Genomic DNA, 26,293 nt, shown 5'->3' on the forward strand with positions numbered 1-26,293 from the left:
AGAGCCTTTATGACCATCACCACTAAGCCTTGGGCTTCTTTACTGGACCACTTTTGATAAATACTGACCACCACCACAGTATGTGGACTGAATCGTAAAGGCTAGATGACTAGAAAGGAACATCTCCAAACGTCAGACATCAGCCTTGTGGGTTCATATCTACCAAAAATGAGATAGACTCAAGTGATAGGCCCAACGATGCTCCCGGAGGTCCCACTTTTCAAAATCTTTCAAGTTATTGGACTTGGACCATGCTTTATTACTTTGAGCCATTCTAGCAGCACAAGGGGGACCACTAAACAACACTAGATGAGTGGTTTTAATGTTATGGCTGATCAGTATAATCCTCCACTAAAGAGGAAAGCTGTGTCAGTTTGATTTCTCATCCATTGGTCACATATACAGTGTTATAAAAAACATTCGGCCCCCTCTGATAATTTTCCTTGAAGATTTTCCTTTATAAATCATTGGTTGTTTGGATCAGCAATATATCATATAGCAGATGAACACAGTGATATTTGAGAAGTGAAATGTTTATATAAAGCTTATAGGATTTACAGAAAGTGTGCAATAATTTGTTAAACGTTTAGAGATTGTTATTTCTGCAAAGAAAGGATCTACTAAATATTGATGAAATTTTTCTGTTGGGATGCCCAAATCTATGCCTAATTTATAAAATTTAGTTTAAAGCATTTTTTTGCACACTTTCTGTAAATCATATAAACAGAGCTGTAGCTCAGTTTAAAACACTGGAGCTCCGCCCACTTTTATTCTGTAACGGAACTTTTATATCATGTTTTATTCATGCTTTATTCTTATTTTATTTTTATTTTTAATTCCTTGTTGTTCTTTTACATGTTTTTCATGCTTTATTCTTATTTTACTTTTTATTTCCATTTTTACTGTTATTCTTTTTACATGTTTTTTATTTTGACTTCTCTGTGTGTTTTCTAATTTGTAAAGCACTTTGAATGACCGTTGTGTATGAAAGGTGCTATATAAATAAACTTGCCTTGCCTTGCCTTGTATGATATACAGTATTTAACTTAAATTGCTGATCCAAACAAACAATGACTTATAAAGAAAAATCATCAAAATGATCAGGGATGCCCAAATCTTTCACCCCACTGTACAGCATTACAGTGGCAGTGGAGGTGGACGGTCGGGACGGGGTGCAGGTTGGCCAGCCTGCTGCCACCGTAGCTAATTGCGGTTCCACCTGGAGTGGAGCACACGCGGACGCCGGCGTGTAATTGGCGCCAACCGTCCGGGACGAGTGACAGCATCCCGCTATTGTCACCTGACAGGCTATCACTCAAAGCTACCCCCGCGTGCATGGAAACCTCGCTCACACTCCTTTCTCTTTTCTCTCGGAAACACACACTCTCGCTTTGTCATTCGCACATACACACACAGACACACACACTCACACACAGACACACACACACACACACACACACACTCAATCAGTCCTCCCAAAGCCCATCACTGTCACGTCTCTTATAGACAAAGGGAGCTTTTGTTTCTGACAGGATTGTGGGATGTAATGACAATGTTTCTATGAGCTGTATGTGTGTGTGTACGACTGTATGAGTTATGTGTGTAGGTGCTCATCTCTCAGTCTGAGCATGATAATGCTGTGAGCAGCTTTACTTTAAACCAAATTGCTTGTGTTGTAACTAAAGAAGAGCTGCATAATGAAGAAAACAGATTACAAGCTCTTGACTGACAGCACACTTAAAGGGCCCATAGTCTGTATATTTTCCTATTATATGGGTTTATTTTCGGTTTGGAGCGAACTTAGAGCAAACCTTTCTGCGTCAAACCTATGCCACAGTGCATACCCCATGTCTTAGCCTAGGAATCTAAGTGCACATTGCATAACACATGCAGCAGCAGCTCTCATTGGTCCACTAAAAAAGAAACAGACATACAAATGCACAAGTGTAAATGCTCACAGTGGCGTAGGGCACTTGCACAGGCTATGCTGTAGAAAACACTTTGCCAACACGTTGCCAAAGCATATACCAGCCTTAAGTAAACTGTAAACAGACTGCCTTCTAACTACAGTGTCATTAAAGGGCCAGTACCTTTGAAAACCAATAGCTTGATGTAGTATTATATAAAAAGCAGTTTCACATCAGTCTTAAAACATATCATTTGCTTTCCAGTACACAAAACAGCTATATATATATATATATATATATATAACAACTTTGCTATGCTAAGGTTGCTCTAGTACCCTGTTTGGCTGCCTCTAGCCTAGATACAAGACAGTGTGAGATACGATTGGGCAAGGAGAATGCATGTTTCATATGGCATCCTGCAGCAATAAATCAACAATCAGGTAATTATACATAACTAGGAATCTTTTGCTGTGTGTGGGCGAGCATTATCCTGCTGAAAAATCACAGTTGGAGGCTCTGACATGAAAGACAACGAATATGCCCACACAATGTTAGTTAACTCTTAAAACCCATTGCCTGTTAGGTGTGTTTTTTCCTCTGTTTTGATCAGTTCCTCTTTCAGGTCTTATAACACAGTAATTATTATATATAAATATAAATACAATTTTTTTTGTTTGTTGTGTGGAAAGTCCCTTTTTTCAACACTTTGAGGAATCAGTGGCAATGACGACGTTCATGCGATTTACTCACAGACCCAAGAGTGACGTTAAATCAATAAAAAATTATGTGTTTTGAGCAAATAAATATAAAACAAGGAACTTTGAAGGAGATCTTAATTTTTAGTTTTTTTTTTTCAATGGATTTCTTGCAGATGCTTTACTGCACTGGGATAGTTTTTTTTTTTTTTAAGAAAGATTAAGTCCTACCCTTTTTCTAACCATATATGGTTTCTGCTAATGCGTGAAGGCATTCCTGAGTAATTAAATCGAGAACAAAAGGTCCAATTTTAGGCGAAAAATCCGTCCGTAGGGTTTCTAAGGGTTAAGCTGTTAGTGTCTCTCGTATCACTGTGTGGAGTGACCAACTGTCATATGCAATAAGTGCAGCCTACGGCAATTTAGCTCCATTCATTTACGAATGATCAAGGAATACTAAATGTTTCAGACTGGACTGCTTTGTGAATAAGGCACTGTGGTGCAATGATTTACATATATCAGAGCTGTGCTTTTAAGTCTAATTAAATTAAACTCTGGTTGGTTTTAATCCCTGGTATGATTCTTTTTGACATCATAAAAACAGTGAATGAAAACTGGGCTGTTTTTGCAGCTTTTAACGTTTCCATACACAGAGTATAGAATGAATAGTACCACGAGAATGTCTTGATTTGAAAAATAAGGGGGAAAAAAAGAAGGAGAATGAGATTTTCCTGGATGTAAGCCCTTTAATGTCCCTGTTTGCTTTGATAATCAATAACAGACGAGACGAGGCGGTCAGTTAGTGAACCTGCGTCACTGCAGGTTTGTCTTTCCACAATCTCCAGAATGTTCTACACGCTCGTCTTACTGCACCTTCCTCCAAGTTCCTCTTACTCGCATTATGTAACTCGCAGGCTTTAAAATACACGGTCTTATTTTATCTTCTCTCTTTCTCTCTCTCTCTCTCTCTCTCTCTCTCTCTCTCTCTCTCTCTCTCTCTCTCTCTGTCTCTCTTTTTTCCCTGCTTCCATGCCAAAGTGTTGGGGGCACATACAAACCAATGATGAGGGCAGAGTGACAAGAAAGAGAGAATACAGAATGAGAATGATCGAAAGTGATGGAAGGCGAAAGTTAAATCAAGGAAAAAATGCAAATATATGTAATCGGTTTGCTGATCATTATTTTTATAACATCTCCAAAGCCATAACAGTACAGAAGAAATTAAAGCAGAAAAGTTAATACGATAAGATTGTATGGCAAGTCATTTTGGAGCATTTCTATTGGTCCACTAATCATAATAGTAATAATAATAATAATAACACTTTTAAACTGAGAGATTTGGTACTGCTCTGAAGGGACTGAGGGCCTGAGCTGTCTGCCAAAACCATCCATCCCAAAACACAGCAAACAGAAAGAGAGTGAGAGAGTGAGAGAGAGAGAGAGAAAGAGAGAGAGAGAGAGGGAGATGAAAAGATGGAAAAATGTGTGTGTGAAAGAGAGAGAGTATTAGATCTGAGCTGCACAGTTTAGTGTGTGTTGTGGAATCCCAGCTGAGAGGAGGTTTTATTTGTGTGTGTATGTGTGTGTGTGTGTGAGGAAGAAAAAGACAGAGAGATGGGATTGCGGGCGGGCAGGTTTGATAGACAGAGACAGACAGGTGTAGAGAGAAAAAAGTGGGGGCGTTAGAGAGAGCGAGAGAAAGAGAGAGATATAGAGATAGTTCTTTCTAATCATACAGTCTGTATGAAAAAGGCCCTGTGTGAGTGAGTGTGTGTGTGAGTGAGTGAGTGTGTGTGTGAGTGTGTGTGTGTGTGTGGGTGTGTGTGTTTCTAGTGTGTGTGTGTGCGCCTTACCTGTCGCAGTGGTTGCACTTGAAGGGCTTGGCGCCGGTGTGTTTGCGGTAGTGCCTAGTCAGCTCGTCGCTGCGGGCGAAGCGCCACTCACAGCCTTCCCAGGAGCATTTGTACGGCTTCTCACCTGCACACACACACACACACACACACACACACACTCCACATTAGCCTGCCTGTCAGTGCTCACATGCTTGTAAACACGTGTTTTAATTAAGTACCAGCAGAACAATCCAAACACACATTAAAACAATAATAAAGATATGATTAGCTTTTATTACACTCTGCACAATGACAGTGTCTCTCTATCACTCTCACTCTCTCCCCATCAGTCTCTCTCTCTCTATCTATCTCTCCCTCTCTCTCTCTTTCTCTTACTATATGTCCCCATAGTAGGTCTTTCTCTGTGTATTTCTTTCTGTGTTTCTCATGAGGGCTCATCTCTCTCTCTCTCTCTGTTTCTCTATCTATCTCTCTCTCTCTATCTCATACTATATGTCCCCATACTTACTATCTCTCTCTCTAGGCCATTATATGTAACTCTTTCTGTGTTTCTCAATCTCTCTGTCACTATGCACCCAAACTATCTATCTATCTATCTATCTATCTATCTATCTATCTATCTATCTATCTATCTATCTATCTATCTATCTATCTATCTATCTATCTCATATTAAATGTCCCATACTTACTATCCCTCTCTCTCTAGGCTTTTACTTTTTTCTTTGTTTCTCTTGAGGGCCCATATCTCTCTCGCTTCTTTCTCTTACTCTCTCTCTTTTTCTTTCTTTCTTTCTTTCTTTCTTTCTTTCTTTCTTTCTTTCTTTCTTTCTTTCTTGTTGTCTCTCTTATTTTTTTGCATCAACACTCATTGTATACTCCCCTCTCTCTTTTTCATGCCCTCCTTTTAACATATGCCCTCAACTCTCTCTATATCACTCTTTCTCTCTAGGTCTTTCTCTCACACACTATCTCACTCTCTTTCTGTCTCTTGTCTTTTGCCTCCATCTACATCCCTTACTGTCTCTCTGATTCTCTCCCTCAAGGCATCTCTCTATCTACCCCAAATCTCTCTCTCTCTCTCTCTCTCTCTCTCTCTCGCTCTCTCTTCATTTCTCACTGTTTGCCTTCAAACCTCCTGCCTACCATTCTTTCTTTCAATCTCCGTCTTTCTCTCTCTCTCTCTCCTTCTCTTGCTATATGCCTTCAACTCTCTCTCTATCACCTTCTCTCTAGGCCTCTATCTCTCGCTACATGCCTTCAACTCTCTCTCTCTATCACTTTCTCTCTAGGCATTTTTTCTCTCTCTCTCTCTCTTTTTGCCTCTCTCTCTCTGTCTCTCCCTCTATCTATTTCTCTAGGCCTCTTGCTCTTGCTATATGCCCTCAACTCTCTCTATCACTTTCTCTCTAGGCCTTTTGCTCTCTTTTTCTTGCTCTCTCTCTATCTATCACTCTCTCTCTCTTTATCTCTCCGGGCCTCTTTCTCTTGCTAAATGCCCCACGCTTTCTTTATCATTTTCTCTCTAGGCCTTTTCTCTATCTCTTTCTCTTTCTGTCTCTCAGGCTTTCTCACTCTTGTCTTCTCTCCCACTATCTGCCTTCAAACCCAATCTCTCTCTCTCTCTCTCTCTCTCTCTCTTTTTCTCTCACTATAAGCCCCTCAACTCCCTCTCCGTCTGCCTCTCAGCCCACATCACGTTTCCTGCTGCAGTCGCACCCTCCGCAGCAGCGCTCAGCGAGCCAATTCAGTTCATGCTCCCCTTTTTTCACCCAATTCTGTTTCAAAAAATAAATGAATTGAGAAGCTAGACCTGGCCTGCCTAAAGGAACTCATTCAACTCGGCCGCATTAATTCATAATAGAGAGTCGCATTACTAAAAACAGGGAATAACATTTCCATTAACTGTTCCCTCGCCCCCTGATGAGCGACGTGAATTTCAGATGAAGATAAAGCAGATGGTAGAGGAGATCCCTATTGTTCAACAGGGTGTAGTTTTTTATCTATCTAGCTTAAAGGGATGGGGGGACTGGGGGAGACTCTCTGGTCACGGTTCTACCTCAGCCTGGAGCTACCATTCTCGGGGAACAGACGGCTGGATCAGGCCCAGGGCTTCCAGGCCTGGAGGAGGAACTGAAGGGTGTCGGCATCGCTGATTCAGATCCAGGGGTGGTAAGGATAATTGGGGTCTTAATGACGCTTAATGGGGAGTAATACCACACTCACAGTCAGCCAGCTGCCAGCACTGCCGCTTCTCGCCTCGTCCACCAATCTTCCTAACTAGACTAAAGTGCCGTTTAAAGTGAAATCCAAGCCGCTCAATCGGAAATGCGTACTTCTCCAGATTGTGGGTGACAGTACAGTAGAGGAATGGCCTGACGTTTCTAGAGCATGTGTACGGCCTGAGGTCGAGTAGCACCAGCTAATAAAGATGGGTAGTGACCAAATAGCTGTCTGAGAGGGATTAGCGATTAGAGGACATCTTTATTTACCTCTATGCTGAAAGATAACGGGACAATATTTTGGCTAAAAATTATGGTTTCCACTACAAAGGACAAATTTTTAGACAGAATTCATGCTTTAGGATGATTGTTTTAGGCTTGTGCATGTTTATACATATATGAGTGGCAGAAACCATTAAAGAAAGTCTGTAACCCTGCTTTTACACTGGCAGGTGACAAGTCCCTTACGTCACCCCAAGTTTGGGGCTAATTTAGCAAGCTGCCTATCAAGTGACTAACCAACGAGAGACACCAACAACCTCTACTTTCTTTCTTTCTTTCTTTTCCTTTTTACTTTATTTTGTTATTTGAATTGTTCCTGTGTGTAAACAGGATAACGAAAAACAACAGTTTTTGAGCCCCTTTTTTATGTTCCAAAGTTCAGAAGCTGTGGACCTTGGTCCCCCATGTCTACGATTGTTCTGAAGAAATTGTCGAGCCAATCAGTTTAAAATGTAACTTTATTGTGTCCAAATTGACACAATAAGCCGAGAAAGTCTTATTTCGATTTACCAGATGTTGCTTTGTCGCCATGTTTGACGCAGGGTCAGAGGTACTTAATTTAAGATTAAGTTATTTCTAATATCAGATTTTTAGTCAATAGACAGCAGTACAACCTTTAGTTGAGTTTAGTCTCCAGAATTAACCCATCTACTGTAGTGAAAACGCACACACTCGTGGCTAGAAGCTGTGAGCACCAGCATCCAGAGTAAGTGGGCAGCGCTACTCAAGGTCACATCAGCCATGAATAGGAAGTTAAGGATGAGAAATGACCCAATTTCCTGCTGGTGCAAAGGCTTGAACCAGCAACATTCCAGTCCCAAGCCTGCTTTCCTGATATTTAGACCACAGCTTGTTTTCAACCAGCTAATAGAAGCCTTGTAGTTGCTCTAAAGCTAAGCACTTTTGACCACACTTTGGACCTCAAACTCAAATGTGTTTGGGATAAGACATTCTAGCAGACTATTAGCAGGAAACCCCTGCATTTAGGGTGATTTTTTGCCCGGCTAGGGAATGTAACTTCTGAATTCTGATTCCAGTCCCCAGTGGAAGGCCGTGTTGTTATCCACTGTGCTACATTAACGCTACACCAACAACTAACTGGCTAATGTGCCACAGAGAACAAAAACTGAGAGAAAACTGAGAACATTTGATCTTTGGTGGAACCATCAAGACATGCAACGGATGACTGGATGTGTCATCTTTAAGTTATTCCCCAATTTGCCTACTTCTTCATTTGGTTCTCACAATTTAAGTTTTAGTTTTTGGAAGCTGGTGATGCAATGCGAGGTAAAAAAAGATGAGGGTTTACATAATCTGCGGGAATACTCGGGATTTGCCTGTCTTCCAGTCATGGAAGTCTGTGATGATGAAACAGAAGGTAAAGAATGACACAGCACGGACGACAAAGGCAAGCGGCGTGATGTAACTCCTGCCACCCTTTCCTCTTCCCTTCCCTCTGCCCATATTTCTCTTTGAGGATTACGAGCAACAAAGCGAGAAAACCATACTCCCATTATTTCCACTAAACTGTCGGCGCTTGTCCTTTTGCTCCTCAGAGAATAGGGCATGCGATAAACAGACCGCGGCATCTCTCGCTGCTTGGTTTTGACTGCGAGATGGAGGCGCAGCAACAGCAGGTCTGAATGCCGTTTTTGTCTTGCGCTTTTATTGCAATCACACTGTCCTTGAGCCACCTCAGTTTATGAAATCAGTGGTAAATAATATCCCCAACGTGCGCTCTTATATCTACGCAAATGGGCAGAACAGGAACCCTCCCTTGCTCTGTCATTTGCAAAGTGGTGGGGCCGCAGGTGTGAGACAGCAAACGTTTCACACTGCACTCTGGGTAATTGGCCAGAGACCCCTTACCCCCCCTTGCACCAGCCTTATTCCACACACACAAACAGGCACCCTCACCCTCCTTCTGCCACGGCCCATTCTGTCCTCCCTCTCTCTCTATCTCTCTCTCTCTTTCTCTCTCTCTTTTTAGACAGCAGCGAGGCAGGCTTGGACCTGCAACCAGGGCAACGGCAACGCCAGCCAATTATAACTTGGGGAGGCACGGATGCATGATGGAGTCGCCTAGCAACCGGTCAGAAAGAGAGAGAGTGATAGAGAGAAAGAGAAAGAACGAGAGAGAACAAGAGAGAAAGAGATGGAGGAAAGTAAGGTTGAGGGGGAGCCGTGCAGTTGCAGTATGCAACGGAGGGACACTCTCCAGCAGCACCAGCCAATTATTGTTCGCTTTAGATGAGTGTGATGTAGTTGCCTGGCAACCCAAACCTACAGAGGGGAGTGGGGGTGGGCTGCAGGCTGAAGCTGGACCCTTGGCTAGAGGACACGCTGCTTGGATTGGCACACTGTCGCCGTTAACTGGTGTCCAGAGCTGCAAATATTCAGCCTATTAGTGCCTTTCTTCTGCCCCTGATAACGGTTTCCTAGCAACTTGCCCCCTCCTAATCAACAGCCCCCCCACCGAACTCCCACCAGTGGCCTAGGTGCATATGCCACAGTTAATTACATTTCTTCAGTCAGCTGGAGATAGAGAGAGTGAGCTGCTATGATCTCTGAGGTTCGAATTTAAGCAGCGATCCAATTACAGGCCTTGCTTTTCCTTCTCCCACACGCTGCATCTCAGCTGCAGAGCTATTGAGCTACACTGTAACCCGCCACCCTTCCCCCCCTGTATTCTATTTGGGAAGATAATTCGCTAAAATTCCCACTGTAGCATTGTTGACAAAGCCTAGCAGGGCCTTGCCATCTCCGCGTAGGCTTCCCCGCAGTAAGTCCTGCAGTAATCTTAATCTCTCTGTGTCAGTAATCTATTGAAATAATAAGCGAAAAAAGAGGATTAAGCTAATTACATCACCGAATCCAGCTTGTAATGAACATATCTGCTGCTGAGCTAGCAACGCAGCAGCGTGTCTTCGGGCTTTTTTATTTTCTCCTTCCCTCCTATCATCACTTGTTTCTCTCTTTCTTCCCTCACACTTTCTCTCACTCACTCTTCAAAAGCAAGACTGCTGCCTGTGCACTAGCATCAGTGCGCCAGTGATTAGCATCGCTACCGCTCGCGGGGAACCTGCCGAGTCAACAGCCGGCCTCGGGAGCCAGATTAGCCGCAGCGAGGGCATCATCACAGCGGGAACCGTGGCCACAATGGAGCGCAACTCACTCTCACTGAGTTCAGCAAGAGGGCAACGGCAGCGGCTCCAGAGGTGGACGTGGCTGAATTAGCCGGGAAACGAGATTTAGCCCAGCTGCTCTATCAATCATCTTGCAATTACTGACCGTGCTGACAGGTTTTGAATGGTGTTGCTGAACTTGTTGATGCCGGAGACGGAGGTGGGAGAAGAATGGAGTATTCTGGGCAGAGCTGCTGGGCTGGATCTTGCTGTATTAAACCCTTGAAAAGCTACACTGTTGTATCCCAAGGATTTCTGATATGTATCTCTTCGTTACTCATTTTTTATCACAAGACAACCGTGGAATGGAACTTCTCAGACACTTAACACAAGAAATAAATTAAAACTGATGATCTGTTTAAAATGGGGTGCCTGGATGGGACGACCTCATCTCCCTTTGCAGGGCAATTGTGATCAAGTGATCTCTTGATCAATTGAAAGAAAATGCTCGTAAATCTTACCTGTGTGTGTCCTCTGGTGTGCCTTCAAGTGGGAGCTCTTTGTGTAAACCTTCCTGCAGCCGTTGAATTGGCAGCGGTGGACCCTCTTCTTGTTCTCTGGGATGTCGTTGACTCCCACCGATCCCACGCCTCCCTCTCCATCACTCTGTGCTCCTCGGCTGGGTGGTGAGGGTAGTGAGTGCGTTGCCACAAGCTTGGCTGCTCCCAATCCCACTTTCTTGGCCACCAGCTTGAGCGTGAGCGTGCCATCGGCCGTGGCGCTCAAAGTCTGCGTGGGCTTGACCAGGTGCCGGCCCAGCTCGGGCGAAGAGGGTGGCGTGAGAGAGGTGACTGCACTCAGTTGCGCTGGGTTCACACCTCCGCTGCCTTCTTTTCCTACCAATACTTCTGCTGGTTTTCCACTGGCAGGGATGTGGAGGCTCTTGGGCAGGGAGACAAGCAACGGTGGCGGAGGACTGGGCTGGTTGGCTAGACCAGACAGCAATGGGTCCATTAGGTCCTCGTCGCTGTCGCCTTTCATGAATGCGGGCGTCAGGAGGCAGTCCAGCTCCTCATCGAAGAGGTCAGAAAGCCTCTTAGGCTCTGTCTGAAGGTACCGCTCCAGCTCCAAACATGTCTGTGGACAAAGAAAAGAGAGGGATAAGCATATGGTCAGGCATAGGAAATTGTTATCACAATTTTGATCCTCATGAATTTGATCAATGAACCACAAGACAATTTTACTATAATAAGACAAATATTAAAAATAAATAAACTGGACAATATTCACATTCTCAACTATAGTCCTGGGGACTAACTGTCAAGCACAGGCATGTTCACATCAACCACGAACTAGAAGAACTTGTTCGAAGAAGAACTGATATTTCTGCTACTTAAAACTTCAAACTTGGTGTAGACAATTATTTACAATGATTAATTAATATAAAATAAAATAATAATTGCCATTAGGAGTGCTTGATCAGTTAGGATCAGAATGGGATGTGTTAGATTGGGGACAGAGATCTAACCTTCATGATGGTAGCTCTCAAGAAACAAGCAACTAATATTTATAAGCAGTTTATCAGCAGCAGGTTCTTGAACTGAGAACTTCCGATTTAAAAATAAATCAATTTAGGCTGAGGAATCCTTGCTGTTGCCATCCTTGCTTGCTTGCTTATTTGGTGAGCAATTGGTAGTAAGCTAATTTTGGCAGGCAAAATTAAACAGGAAAAGAAAACTTGGCTTGGTTTTCTCCATCACCTGTTAGCCTTCTTTAAAGAGAATACCCGTTTGTCATTAGTCAAATGATTTCCTCCCCTAATCCCACACATGCTTCAACTCTTTTTCATTTGTGGAGGCCAACGCTGTGGGCTGGCTGGACGCAGTCAATGGAGCTGTTGTACAATAGCGTAGAAAAGTATCAGCGCCCACAGCTGAAGCTGCTGTAAAGCCGCCTGGCACATTAACACCTTGCCTGTCAAACTGGCTTGTGTCGGTGCAGTTGGCTTCACTGGGGGTGTCAACAAGTACACCTGCTGGAGAGAGGTCAGCGCGGCGAGTGATCGATCACAGCTGCAGGGGCGGCTTCTACTGAGCCGCGACCCACTCTGCCCTTTCCACGTCTCTCTGGGAGAGAAATAAAACATCCCAGGAATTTTCATTACTCTTGCTAAGCGCGAGAGGAAGGCATTTGCCCATGCGGGTTATGCTTTTCCTCGGATGGCCTGCTTGCTCCACGCTATTGTGCCAGAAACAAGCTCCTTGCTTAAGAAAATAAACCTTTAGCCTTCTTTTGTGCAGGGGGATTCATTAAAGTGAGAAATAACTCAGAGTAGAGAGGGAGAGAGAGTGGGTGAGCGAGAGCGAGAGAGAGAGAGTGAGAGAGTGTCTATGGCTCACTGACTGCCTATTCAGCAGTTTCTTTTCTAACGGTCTAACAATATTGTTCTCCAGTCACAGTGGCCAGTTTGGATATTAGAGTGTTCCGTTCCGCATGTTGCAGTAAAAGCACTTTGGCAGCGAGGTCGCAGGAGTGTTGGAAGGGGGGGAGTCTGGGTCGCCGGACCCTTCTGGCTCATTCCTTCTTGTCACCGGTGCAAATTACAGCGACTGTGGCTCCATTCTCTTAATTTCACACACATGACAAAACGTAGCATCTACAGCATTTGCTCACTCACGCTTTCTATTCTGTCCCTTTTAACCACAGCACAAATAAATACGAGGTCTCTGCAAATTGTCCCCAGTGTCTGCGACATGCCGATAAGCTGCACTTTTCATTTGGGTAAAAAAAAAAAAAGAGAGAATATATTTTTTTCCCCAATAGGGAAACATTTGCATATGAACATAAATCAAAGGGTTTTCTTCGAGGTGACTGTTTCAAACTGAACCCGCTGATAAGGGCTGCTGAAATAAAAAATAACATGCTGAACAAAGTCTTTTGCATTGCAGACAGTGCAGCGCAGAAAGAAGGCCTTTGGCTAGCCTCTTGTCCACGGTATTGATAGGACTCAACATGTCTTTAAGTAAGTAACTCGTTTTTGTAATGGAACATCAAACATGTTCGTTAAAAAGAGAGAATCCTAGAGCGCTGAATCCCTGGAACAGAAAATATCTGACAGAAAAGAAGTAAAAAAAAACAAGTGTTGTTTCTATTAAAAACACTGACAGATTGGTCTGGTAGGCTTGTTTTATGTTAATTCTAATAGTGCTTCACTGGGCTCCAAGCATTGCGAGGCACTGTCACTTTATGATTTGAAGATTGCAGGTTCGAGTCCTGGATCACGGTGGTGGTGGTGACCGACTTCACCCTCCTAGTGTCGAGGGCATTACTAGTAATAGGGAATGACCCTATGAACAGGCATTGGGTACCATACCAAAGAACCACTTGAATCACCTGTTTTGTATGCCTATTTAAACAGCACTTTTCCTGAGATTGTGCAATAAGTGTCTCTTAGCGTAACATAAAATCTTGGCGCACTAAAGAATCCGAGTACAAGAAACAGGCCACATCCACAGGCCAGGATTCACCACACATTCGTCCGGCAACCTACACCCACTCTACTTCACACGCAGACCTCCTCTAACCATCTAACCACCCTGCAGATCGCGAAACCACACAGCGTTGTGAAGTGAAGCTGGTGCGTTTTGAGATGGGGCTGTACGAGGCTGTTTCGAACTACCTGGCAGGTGTATGAATTATCCATGCGGACCGAGGATAAGCAGTCTTTTATCTGTGTGGTACAGAGCGAGGCGTTCTGCGGCAGACAGGAGTTCTACATCGCAGGAACTGCTCTTGCCTATGCATTTTGTAGGGCCTCGTTGCGTTTGCCAAAGCTTCAAGGACGCAAGGCGAGTCGTCGCTGATGAGAACACAGGGAGATGTGAATACTTGATACTGGAACAGCTTCCTGTAACAAGCGGTGCGGTCGTAAGACAAAGCCGAGTACAGCATATATTTATCTCAGCAACTCCCAGATAGTTTTCAAATGAGGCTGAAGGCTCAGCCAGATCAGCTCTGCTCGGCTGCTCGATAGACATCCTTGGATGTTCCTTACAGGCTTCACAGCTCTGAGAGCACGGGTACAGAGTCGATCAATACTAATCATCTAAAGGTACACATACTGTATAGAGAGAGATTAAGTCTAGTCCTGGAGTAAAATTCTCCTTTTAGCAGGGAGTCTCCATTTGGAATGCTAAATATTTAAGGACTAGATATTACAAGTTTTCTTTAGTTATACATACGAACAGCTTCCAGGATATGGAAGGAGCCTAGTCCTAGACTAAGCTTTTAATTTTGCACATTGTATCTGCACTGTGTCTGATTATGAGTGGATATTATATCTCATAGTCATGTCTTCTTACTGACTACCTACATTGATACTGTTCTAAAAGACTTCTAAAAGCTGCAACTATCAGTCATTTCCAAATGATCAGCCATTATTCAAAAAATGAAATAAGCAGATTTCTGATGCCACATGGAAGCAGCAATACAACCTATGGCACCTTCATAAGTTGATGTGGTGTATTTCAATCTGTCAGCTTCTACTTTCCAAAAAAAAAAAAAAAAACTTTATTTCTATAATTAAGATATAAATTAAAAGGTTATCACCAGGCAGGGTATAAATCAAGTAGCTGCTCCCATTTCAGTCATTTATATATTATATAATATATTATTTTGAGGATACTGAGAATATTTATTATTCTGTGTGAATAATAAATCAGTCATACATTTTTCCATTGTAACAATACATTACTCCTCACACCTCCCCAGTTAAAGCTAATCATATTTGAATAGGCTAATGAATTTGAATAACGGTTGTAGACCTAGTAACTAATCAGAGCACACACTCATCTCCAGATGCAAACTCATCTCCTCCAAACAGTATCATCATATTAGTTTTAGCTTCACTCTGTGATTGGTGCAGGCTACTAAAGCAGTACTACACTACAGTTTGGAGGTAACTCTGGGATTATCGTTGCTCTATAGTCCTGTCAATCCATCTATCTATCTGCCCCTGCACTCGCTGCTTGCCTCGGACAGACCGCTGCTAAAAGCGAGCCCCCCGACTCCCCGCATCTACTGCGCTCACTACTGTAGTGAGCAGCATCAATAATAGATGCAGGGCCGGGGGGGTTCATACGTAGCGCTTAAAACGATGTCAGACAAAGGGAGAAATAGAAAGTAAGAGCACTAGAGAGAGAGAGAGAGAGAGAGAGACAGAGTGAAAGAGACACAGAGAGAGATAAAGAGAGAGAGAGAGAGAGAGCATCGCTAAACTGTTATTAGCGAATGCGGCTCGGGTCCAAAAAGTAGACATAAAGGGAAAATTAGCGCCAATCTCAGAGTCGGTTCCTCTCGCTCTCTCTGCTGCCTGCGTGGATAATAAAGTTGGGATATTATCTAAACTAATGCATTTATATCTCCGCCTGCATCTAGCAAAACTGTTTTTTTTTTCCTTTGCCTTCCCTCTTTTCCTCACTCCCTCTATTTTTGGGCTAAAAGTATGATTTTTTTTCCCCCCACATACAAATAGATTTTAATTAAAGCGTTTTTGGCTTTCATCAGATGCTGTTTGAAGCTCTACCTCGCGATGAAAAAATGATCTTTCTCCCTCTCGCTCACTCCACTACACTCTCTCTCTCTCTCTCCCCCACTCTCCCTCTCTCTCTCTCTCTCTCTCTCCCTACACAGCATGCGTTGATGACTAATTAGCCACTCAAACGACCCAGCAAAGAGAGGCTCTTTATTCAGCTAATTTGCTGATGGGAAGCCTTAAGCGTGTGTATGCTCGCATTGCCTACGTGTTTGCGTGGGTAAAACAGAACGGTAACTAACAGCCAACAACACCCCCCGTCCCCCCCTTTTGCTTTTCCATGGCCGTTTTTTCCTCCTTATCTAGGGGTGGGAGGGAGGCTCTGTTATGCACTACTAGAAGAAGAAGAAGGCCTCCCCAGGGCACAACAAGGGCTCCAAGCTTTTCTGCTGCAGCGATTCTCCGGAAACTCCGGCGAAGAGGCTACGGCCGTTTTCAATGAGCCGGGAGGTTTAATGATATCTGCCGTGAGATGCCATTCCCCTCATCTCATCCCCTCATTCCCTCATCCCCTCCCCCTCGCCGTGCCCATAACAATAACATAACACCGGGGCACGGTGCCGTCCATCCACCGCCGCAGCCATTACTGCTCATACGCCGCACGCATCATAACCATCCCGCCGTAAAATTGGGACTCTTTCCTTGTTTCATATGGGAGAAGGGCTTTTCTCCTTGTTTGCACAAGAGCAAGAGTGCACACTTTCCCCGTCTCTGATCACTTTATTTGAGGCTAGGCTTGTCAAAATAACTCAAAATAACTTTTTTGCTGTTGCAATAAATTATATATTATCGTCATTTGAAGATCAGTTGATGCCACTTAATAATAATATACAGTAAGTGATCCTATAATAATGCAGCATAACAGCACAACTACATCCTTTTTTAAAGGACAATTACTTTTTAATTATTAATATTATTTAACAATATTTACCTGTTACAGTTCACTCGTTCATTTTGTGAGTATGAAGTCACAATTATTGATGCATTGCTCATTGCGCGACTGGCCAAAATAGTGGTCAAAAAGCACAATAGAAAAAAAAAATGTTGTCTATATATTCTGTACAGTTAATTGATAGTGATAGATAAAATTATCATGACATACCTAATTGGGGGTGCTGTTAGTGTTTTTTAGAGGTGGGCAATATTTGACGATATTTGATCAGATTAAACAATAAAAATCTTTTAGACAATATACTTTATAAAGCAATTTCGGGGATTATTGAGTCCCCAGATGTGAAGCTCACGCAGATTGCCAGATTGACACACATATACTGTATGTTTCATTGTTCAAAATGCTTAACTCTACTACGCAAGTGGTGGTGGTTATAATTACCTAGCTATGGTTAGCGAACCTTGCTGAAGCGCAGTGATTACCTGTTTTTTATGGTTGAAGTGCACTGTTTTTGTGCTATTTTCTTTATTGTGGAAATTGGACTGAGCGAATGGCAGTAGGTAGATTCATCAGATAAGATCTGATGAGAAATCATAATCATGTTCCTTAATCATGGTCCTTAATGGTCCTTTAAAGGACAATGACCCAAATGTTTTTTTTTTTGTGTGCATCTTCATTTTTTTTTTAAATATACTTGTGAAAGATTTTTGCCATTTCGCTCAAGCTTATGTGGAGCACTTCCGCTGCCACTGCTATGGTTAGCAAACCTTACTGAAGCTCAGTGATTACCTGTTTTTTTATAGTTGGAGTGCACTGCTTTTGTGCTATTTTCTTTATATTATACAACCCTTATTGTGGAAATTGGACTGAGGGAATGGCAGTAGGTAGATTCATCAGATGAGATCTGATAAGAAATCATAATCATAAATGTTCCTTAATCATGGTCATTAAAGGTCCCTAAAAGGACAATGACCCAACTGTTTTATTTAGTGCCTCTCCTAATTTATTTTTTAAATATCCTTGTAAAAGATTTTTGCCATATCGCTCAAGCTTATGTGGAGCACTTCCGCTGCCACTGCCACAGCCACTCCTGCCACCGACGAGGCCGCCACTGCACCACACCATTAGCTCTGTAACGACATCACAATTACAGAGGGACCCTAGGAGAACCATTGTGCCAACCAAGTGACAGGCGCTTACCATCAACTGCGGGAAGCATTTCAAATCTTCGCTGCCCATACACACCCCCCCCCCCAGTGAGTCTCATCTCCCCCATCCATACAGAGAGACAGATAGATAGAGGGAAAGACAGAGAGAGAGAGAGACAGAGAGATAGAAAGAGAGAGACAAGCTCACAGTCAGAGGTAGATCCTATCTGTCCCAATGACATTTAAACCGTCATCACAGCAGGATGAACATCAGAGTCATCTGAGGCCCACGCCGTCACGGATAGGATTTCACGGATTTGCACGCCTTTCCAGCTCGTGGTCCGCACCCTAGGCCCGCTCCCCTCCATCCCGGAGCCCGGAGAGAGGGACTGTCACGTTTGGCCTGCTGTTCGGAGTGTGGCAGTGACTGATGCTGGGGAGGCTGACAGGGGGGCTGCTGAGTCCGAGACAACAGCAGGCACACACACTCTTACACACACACACATACACCCTCAGAGACCTGAGCTTCCTCACTCCATCCACTGTCATCTGCCCATCCTCCACCTCCCCCTCTCAATATCCAAGCCCCAGGGTTCCTGACATTTCGAGGATACTGTTACAGCATGAAGCAGAGCACACTTTGTGATTTACTGTGGGCTTCTGTGCAGTGTGTGTGTATGTGTGTGTGTGTAAGTGAGAAAACGGTGCATGCATGTGTGTGTGTGTTTGTTTTGGCAAGTGTGTGTGTGTGTGTCTTTTGGTCGGGCCAATTGAAAAGAGGTCGTAAAACCAATGAAGTGGAGTTTGTAACAGGCGAGATTTCCCAACAAAAGACCCAACAAAAGCAGGGAAACGCACCCCAATAAAACGCTTAATGGACAGTAAATAGAAAGGCACTTATGTGAACAGTCAACACGCATCAGCTCGCATCAGCAGCGCTCCCTGGCCAGAGCCGCCTCCCTTTGATCCGGCTCACAGTTCCCTTCATCAAAGGAAACGGCTTCGGAATGAAAGACTCCCTCCATCAGAACCAATGTTCTCACAAAAGAGATTCCGCCACCTTTTCGCGGAGGCCGGGGACGTGATCGCCGCCATCGTGATGATCTTCCTCCACCAGACGCCACTATCATTAAACTGCAACACCAAAACAACAAACGGCTCTGGGGGATGACACTTCTGCTTCAGAACATGTCCAAAAAACTAGGATTGTGCAGGATAACATAGTTATAACTTGTGAAACAATAGAAAAAAAAACTGACAAAAAATGATCCTGTATCAAAATGCAAATTTGTTGCATACAGTTCAGGCCAAAATGTGGCCGCTCCTTCTTTTTTTCAATGTGTTTTCTTTATTTTCATGACTATTTACATTGTAGATTCTCACTGAAGGCATTAAACCTATGAATGAACACGTGAAGTTATGAGTTATGTACTTAAAAAAAGGGGTGAAATAACTAAATAAAAAGTTTCTTCAAATTAGCCACCCTTTGCTCTGATTACTGATTTGCACACTCTTGGCATCATTCTCTCAATGAGCTTCAAGAGGTGGTCACCTAAAATGGTTTTCCAACAGTCTTGAAGGAAGGAGTTCCCAGATGTGTTTATTAGCACTTGTTGGCCCCTTGCCTTCTTCACTCTGTGGTCCAGCTCACCCCAAACCATCTGGATTGGGTTCAGGTCCGGTGACTGTGGAGGACAGGTCATTTTTTTGTTAAGTACAAAAAACTCCACATGTGTTCATTCATAGTTTTGATGCCTTCAGTGAGAATCTACAATGTAAATAGTCATGAAAATAAAGAAAACGCATTGAAAATAAGAAGGTGTGTCCAAACTTTTGGCCTGTACTGTACATAATGTCTTATAATGGTTGTCATAAGCTTGTATAACAACCCTTGCAAATAAATACTTATATAAATAGAGTTGACTAATGGCATCCATAACACTTTATACCACATAAAGTACAAGCATGTGAGGTTTCATAAGGACTCATGCAGGATTAAATTTTGTTCATAGGAACCTTAATCGAACTTACCAATATAACCCTAGTGAAAAAAAGTAGATTAAAGTATACTAAGCATTATTATGCTATAGTGCACTATAAAGGTTAGTTGCTATTTAAGAGGGTGTAATTGCATTACTGTGCTATTACTGTAATGTTAGCATATTATTAGTGGCATATACAGTAACCGTCACATAGTAACATATTGTTTATCATAATTAATTCTGGGAAAATACACTAACAAAAAAAAAGTCAAAAGTTTAAGAACACCAATATTTCCCCCCTTATTTTTGCCATTTAAGCTCTTCAGGTTCAGTCAACAACAGGAAAAGGTGCAAATTACCAGGGCCTTTAAAACACTAAAAACTAAAAACTGGATTTTAGTATTGTAAAAAAAAATAAATAAATTATAAAAGTGTATATAAAGATATATTGTTTAAAAAAATCTATTTTTTTTTCAGGAACTGCACTCTGTGTTACTGCACTTATGCAGCATTAACACACTTACACACAGCACATTCACACTTTCCTCATCATAATAACTAGAAAAAGACAGAAACACAGAAGAAAACTCTGTAACTATTAAAAGTAAAAGTCTTTTCTTTAAAGAATTACACAGATAAAGGCTGAGAGCAGTGAGTTTTGTTTCCTAAACCTTCTTTAAAAAAAACTCTTGGAAACCGGAGAAACTGGAACAGGAAGAGTCATGTCTGGCTGACCCACATGGCAACAGCTTTAGCCTTTAGCTTGGCAGCTTAACATTGAACTAAGTCTCAATAGTTTTAACAGTGAAGAGAAGAATTAGAGGTCTGACAGGTGAATAAATTCAGTAATAAAGTCTTTAATAAGATGAAAAAAAAGCAGCTTTGACAGGCCATACACCTTCTTGATACTGTCTTATTTCACGCTTACACTTGTTAGCTACAGCTACAGATGTGTCGTAAACAACACATAACAGGTCCGCTAATAAGCCTTGATTGACTCATTCTAATGTTGACCTTTCACCTTTCAGATGAACGCAGCTCAATCCATCACAGGCCACGGGCCGCAGTTTAGATTTGGACACCACGCCGCAGCCTCCAGCCCCTCGGCCCCCTCCTATAAAATTTTAATCAGCAGCCTATGATGGAGTGAGTCCACTCAGACTCTCCCGCTGTGTAATAGCCCTCCTATCTGCCTGGCTCTGCACCTGTGTCACCCCCCGCCACCTCCTCCTCCTCTCTGCCCGCTCGTACAGTAGTAGTCCTACTCTCAGCCACCCTTTATAGCCCAACAATAGCCTCACACACACATGTACACACACACAATAGCACAGCAAGGCACCGAATTTGGCACACGGGTCCTGCCCACAGTCCCTCGTCTACCCCACTCCAGCCTTCCACACGCTCCGCCTAATAACCACGGGGTTATAAAACAAATGAATAGAGGAGATCCATGCGGAAGAAAAATGCTAACAGCTGTTAGCAGGGTCCGGACAGATACGCACTTTTAATTTGGGAGGGTAATTTAATCCTGTGTCCTTTGGCCCTCGGCCACCGAGGCAGGGCCGCCAAACACACTCACCGAGTCTTTTGTCAAGTCGCGGGTCTTGCCCTCTGACACGTGGCATTTGTTCACAGTGAAGAAAGAAAGAACAAAAAAGATCAGATGCTACAAGCTAAATTAGAAGCATTAAAAGCATTTCCCGGCGGAGAAGCGGAGAAGTGAAGTGAAAACAAGCAAATAGGGATGAACTAAATTTGATTTGGCAACCAAAAATCCAAAAATATTTACAACACAAAAAAATGAAGAACTTCTTTGTTTTTCAGAAAATAAAATAAAAGACTAAATATCATTTACACTGAATAATATAAATCTGAATCCAAATTGCAGTGTAGCATCTGTAGCATCTCTTTCAGCAGTGGTGTCACTTGTTGTTACTGGAATCCAAGACATAAAAAAACAGAGCCAAAAAGACCATGTCACCGAAGACTTACACCAAAGCTAACCAGCAGACAGGAGGCTCCCAATAACTACAGGAACAGACTACAGTCTGCCATCAACTCAGCACAGAGTAATCCAGCTCAGAAAAAGCCCAGTGTCTGTTAGCAATACACTTTTAACCCAGCTGTTTACGACTAAACTTTTCTAACCAGTCTGCTCTGTCTGTGTCCCTTGTTTCAAATTAAAAGTCCTCTTTATTATTTTGTAACTGCAATTTCGTGATGATTCATGATGTGTTAGAAACACTGCACTGTGCTGTGTGGCTATATCTTCTAGTAGTCTTGTAATGTATTGTCTTTTCTTTAAATAGCAAGACAAAAAATACTCTTATACCTTATTTATGCAACGGTAAAATATGTTTGAAATAAATTAAAACACCAAGTTTTGTTTGGATTTGGTTTTGACTAGAACTGTTGTGCTTACTATTTTTGTTTGGACGATATATTTTCCTGAAAATATCTGTGATAAACAATACTATTGTTTATTTAAGACCATTTTATGTCCCAGATTTAATAACAATACAAAAGCACAATAAGAACAATGAGCGTTCAATTATTACAAATATTCAGACATAAAAAAAAAATTATTTTGAAATATTCCTAAAAATATAAACTTATTTTTTTTAAAGTCACTGTTATTAATCATTAATCATTCATGTTAATAGGCTCTCAATGGAAAAAAAAAAAAACATAATGGACAATATCGAAGTCTGCTAAATTTATGGAGGTCATGTCCATATATGGTACAATAATTTGATAATGTAATTGTAAATAATCATTACAGGTCTAGATTATCTGGATCATATAAAATCATTTTGTTGCATCCATTCAAGCAACACAACACACTTTTTTTTTTAAATCTCTCCACAACTCTTTCCTTCTTTGAGTCGTTTCTAAGTGACGTTTCTATGAAACGTTTGTAAAACTCTACCATTAAGAACCCAGCCTCGTTCCATTAGACCTTCCTGGGGTGACATGCTAATGACTGCCTGCCTGACACAGATCTTTCCTTACTCCACAGTGTTTAAACTCAAGCAGAACGAGATGTGTAATCTGAAATTGGGCCAATTCTTTTGAGAATATTAGAAAAGCAAAGACGTGACAGTCAGGAAAGACCCCATTCTGAAGGATCAACAATATCCCACTTCTGCCACCATGATCTAATGAGCGGAGAACGCTCTGAGCTGTGAGCTGTGAGCGTGGACGAATGGGTCAGTGCGAGATAAGAGTTAAATCCGGGGCCGCATAGCTGGGAGTTGACGCCACTGAGAATGTGGAGAGAAGAAATAAAAGGCCAATTGCTCACAGAGGACAGATCCCTATTAGCAAGTTGGCTGGCCCAGACACACAGTGACTGATGGGCGACCGCAGACAGCCCTCGGGCCGTCCCTGCCCTGTTGCCTCGGCATCCTCTGCGCCAGATTTTTCGCAGCATCTCTCCACCCAGCGAAAAAACTCTGCACCTGATTTCTCATAGGGGAGGAAAAAGAGGCCGACTGTACTCCGTTCCAGTCCTGCATTTACATACGTGTTTCATTATTGTTGCGGTTGCCTGGTTACCGGGCGATAGTTAAATCCCTTGTGTCTATCTGCAAAAGCAACTCCTACAGCTCGTGAGCCAGGCAGCCGACACTTACTGCAAACTGAATTTCAGTGGGTTTACCGTGCCAAAGGAAATGACCTTGAAATGTTCGCAGACTTGTAATTAAAAACTTAAAAAAGTTACAAAGCCACTGTGCTGATATGCGGGGACAGTGACCATTATCAGTCAAAAGATCTTTCCTGTATATATGAATTATACTGTAGTAAAGAAGTACGGCCATATAGATACAAAAAAAGAATAAAAGACATTTGCATAATAAATGGAGTTACTTTTCTCTTCAATGTTTTCATAACTAAATACACATTAATAGAGCTGTTTATTGGCAAGAATTTGTCGATTCATAATTCATATCACAACACAGAAATTTTATATGATTCAGTATATTTTGAACTATTGTTGCATAACATCTGTGTAGATCTGTGTTTACTTTTCTATCCAATCAGAACAGTGTGATCTAACACTGTAGTTACAGCACTGTCTGAGTAAAGAATCTGTTTGAATCTTTGCATGAAAACAATAAGGATCAAATAAATATTGATCCTTGATACAGCATTGATACAGGTCTGATACAATATTTTAAAACATAATACTGCAATACTTTGAGATATAAGCAATTTTTACATTCCTAATATATACACACTGTATAGAGTATGTGTTAAACATAAACTAATACTGTAAATAGTACATATCAGTGACAGGACATATACAAAATATGTGTGGAATATTATTGAATATATACGTTTTTACTAATATTTCAAATCTGGTTGGTGTTTTATACACTGTGTCAAAACTTCATGATGAATGGACCAATAGAAATGCTTCTAAAATCATATACTGTTAAATATACAAATGTAAAACAAAAGTCAAGAAGGGATATAGTAATAAAACACAGATTACCAAGAAATATGAGATAAAATAAGTAAAAAAATTAAGTTAATTCAAAAGTCAAAAAGGGATACAGTAATAAAACACAGATTATAAAGAAATATGAGACAAAATAAACCAAATAATGATAAATCAAATAAACCAAAGCAAAAACATAAAAAATGACCGTATATAAGCGAATATAATGCTAAGATATGGTATATATTTTAAATCTATTGAAGTGTTTCAGTTTTCCGTGAATAAAGTTATTCAAAAAGTCAAAAATGGATATAGTAATAAAACGCAGATTACAAAGAAATTTGAGATAAAAATAAATTAATTAATTAATTAATTAAATTAATTCAAAATTCAAGAAGGGATAGAGTAATAAAACAGATTATGAAGAAATATGAGATAAAATAAATTATAAATATTAATGACTGAAAATAAACCAAAGCAAAACCACAGAAAACATTAACCAGATATAAGCATATATAATGCTAAGATATGGTATATATTTGAAATCTATCTATTGCAGTGTATCAGTTTTCCATATGGGACAATCCATCTCTTAAACAGTGCGCTGTTGTTTGTTTGTTTCACTGCACGGCTGCTTTTTTTTCAGAGCACGGATGGAAACAGTGTAACTCTGACCCTCGGCTCAGCAGAACGCAGACGATCAATACAGGCCATGCATTAGTCTCCACGGCCAAGCAGCTTACATGTGGCAGGTCTCATGTTCTCGACACACTTTCCTTTTTTTCCCCCGTACGGAATGCTGTCTGGCTGCCAACGCTGTGAGCGAGAGTGTCTGAGTCGACTGTTATGTAATGACTAACACGCTTAATATGAAGATGCTGGCTGTGATTTAAACTGTGATGTCGAGGAGTACCTGTGTATCCAGGATGACCTTGCTCAAATATGTGCTTAGATTAATTGAATCACTGGCCATGTACCAACACTGAGACCTGAGAAGAGGATTCTTTATGTTTTATGATGCATTTTCTTTTTTGTCGCAGATAATCTGACTAGACTAGACATATTGCCATATTGTGACACAGTAATATCATGCTATTAAAAAAAACATACGGTGCTAATAGCAGTATTCTGTCTAAAAAGCAGTCTTTCAGCAGTTTTCAGTTTATTGTTTTTGTTTGCAGTTTATAGGCATGCACTAAATATTCTGCATTTTAGTAATTTGGTCAATTTTTTGCTAAATCACATTATTTTACATTATTTTTGTGTTGCATTCTTTATTTTGTCACATTTTGTTGTTTTATACTCATGATGGTGTTGTACGAGTGTTACTAAGTGACTGGTGTTTATAAAATTTATTTATTTCATTTATTTCATAAACACCATTTTTTAATTGGTTGCAGTAGTATATATTCCTGAAATATATATATATTTTTTTCATATCGCTAAGTATATTGTTGTCTCAAAAATACCCTGAAATATTGTGATATCATTTCAGGGCAATATCGTGCATGTGTTAAATTTGGGTTTTATGACCAATTAAAGTTACTGTATGCTTTAAAGCAACAGTCTGTAAGTTTTGAGGATTTTGGGATTTTGGAGACCTCTCTGGTGAGAATGTGTAATTGCACAGATCATGTATAATAATACTTTTAATGCAGGTAATGTAGTTTATGATACCCTAACTAAGTCTGTAGAACAAAATTCGTCCAACAAACCTACAAGTCCATTCTACTTTTAGAATCCATAACTGTATTTTTTGCACTATGAGGCAGACCTAAAATCCTTTAATTTTCCCCAAAGTCGTCAGTGCCCCTTATAATCCAGTGCGCCTTATTTATGAACTCTGCTGGTCAGGTTGTAAGGAGCAGTAAAGCCACTCAGCTGAAGTATAGTGTTATAAAAGAGTTTCAGTGAAGTTTCTCCAGCACCAAGGCTGGAGAGCAGCATAAGCATTAGCCACAATGCTAGCTTTTTCACTGTTCAGAGGAGAGTATATTGGAATGTAGTCTGTGTGTTTACAAATGATAGCTGATAGTGCCCTGGTTTACCGGAACACTCAGGGTTCATCAGTGTAGTGCTATCGGGCGGCATTTTCCGAGTACTAAATGCTGTTAACCTTGGCTAGAGCTGCTGCTAACTGCGCTGATGAAAAT

At 41.5% G+C, this 26,293-nt stretch overlaps 1 protein-coding gene across 1 annotated transcript in view; it reads right to left on the reverse strand.

Moving 5' to 3' along the window:
* Positions 1-26,293, reverse strand: part of klf7b (Kruppel-like factor 7b) — a 70,888-nt gene that overhangs the window by 14,729 nt on the left and 29,866 nt on the right. The window contains exons 2-3 of the mRNA XM_007260433.3: positions 10,603-11,218; positions 4,456-4,579 (exon numbers count right to left, since the gene is read on the reverse strand). Of these exons, the coding sequence (XP_007260495.1) occupies positions 4,456-4,579; positions 10,603-11,218 (740 nt within the window). The remainder of the gene's footprint in view (positions 1-4,455; positions 4,580-10,602; positions 11,219-26,293) is intronic.

The sequence above is a fragment of the Astyanax mexicanus genome, chromosome 11, assembly GCF_023375975.1.
Source record: "Astyanax mexicanus isolate ESR-SI-001 chromosome 11, AstMex3_surface, whole genome shotgun sequence".
NCBI lineage: Eukaryota > Metazoa > Chordata > Actinopteri > Characiformes > Acestrorhamphidae > Astyanax > Astyanax mexicanus.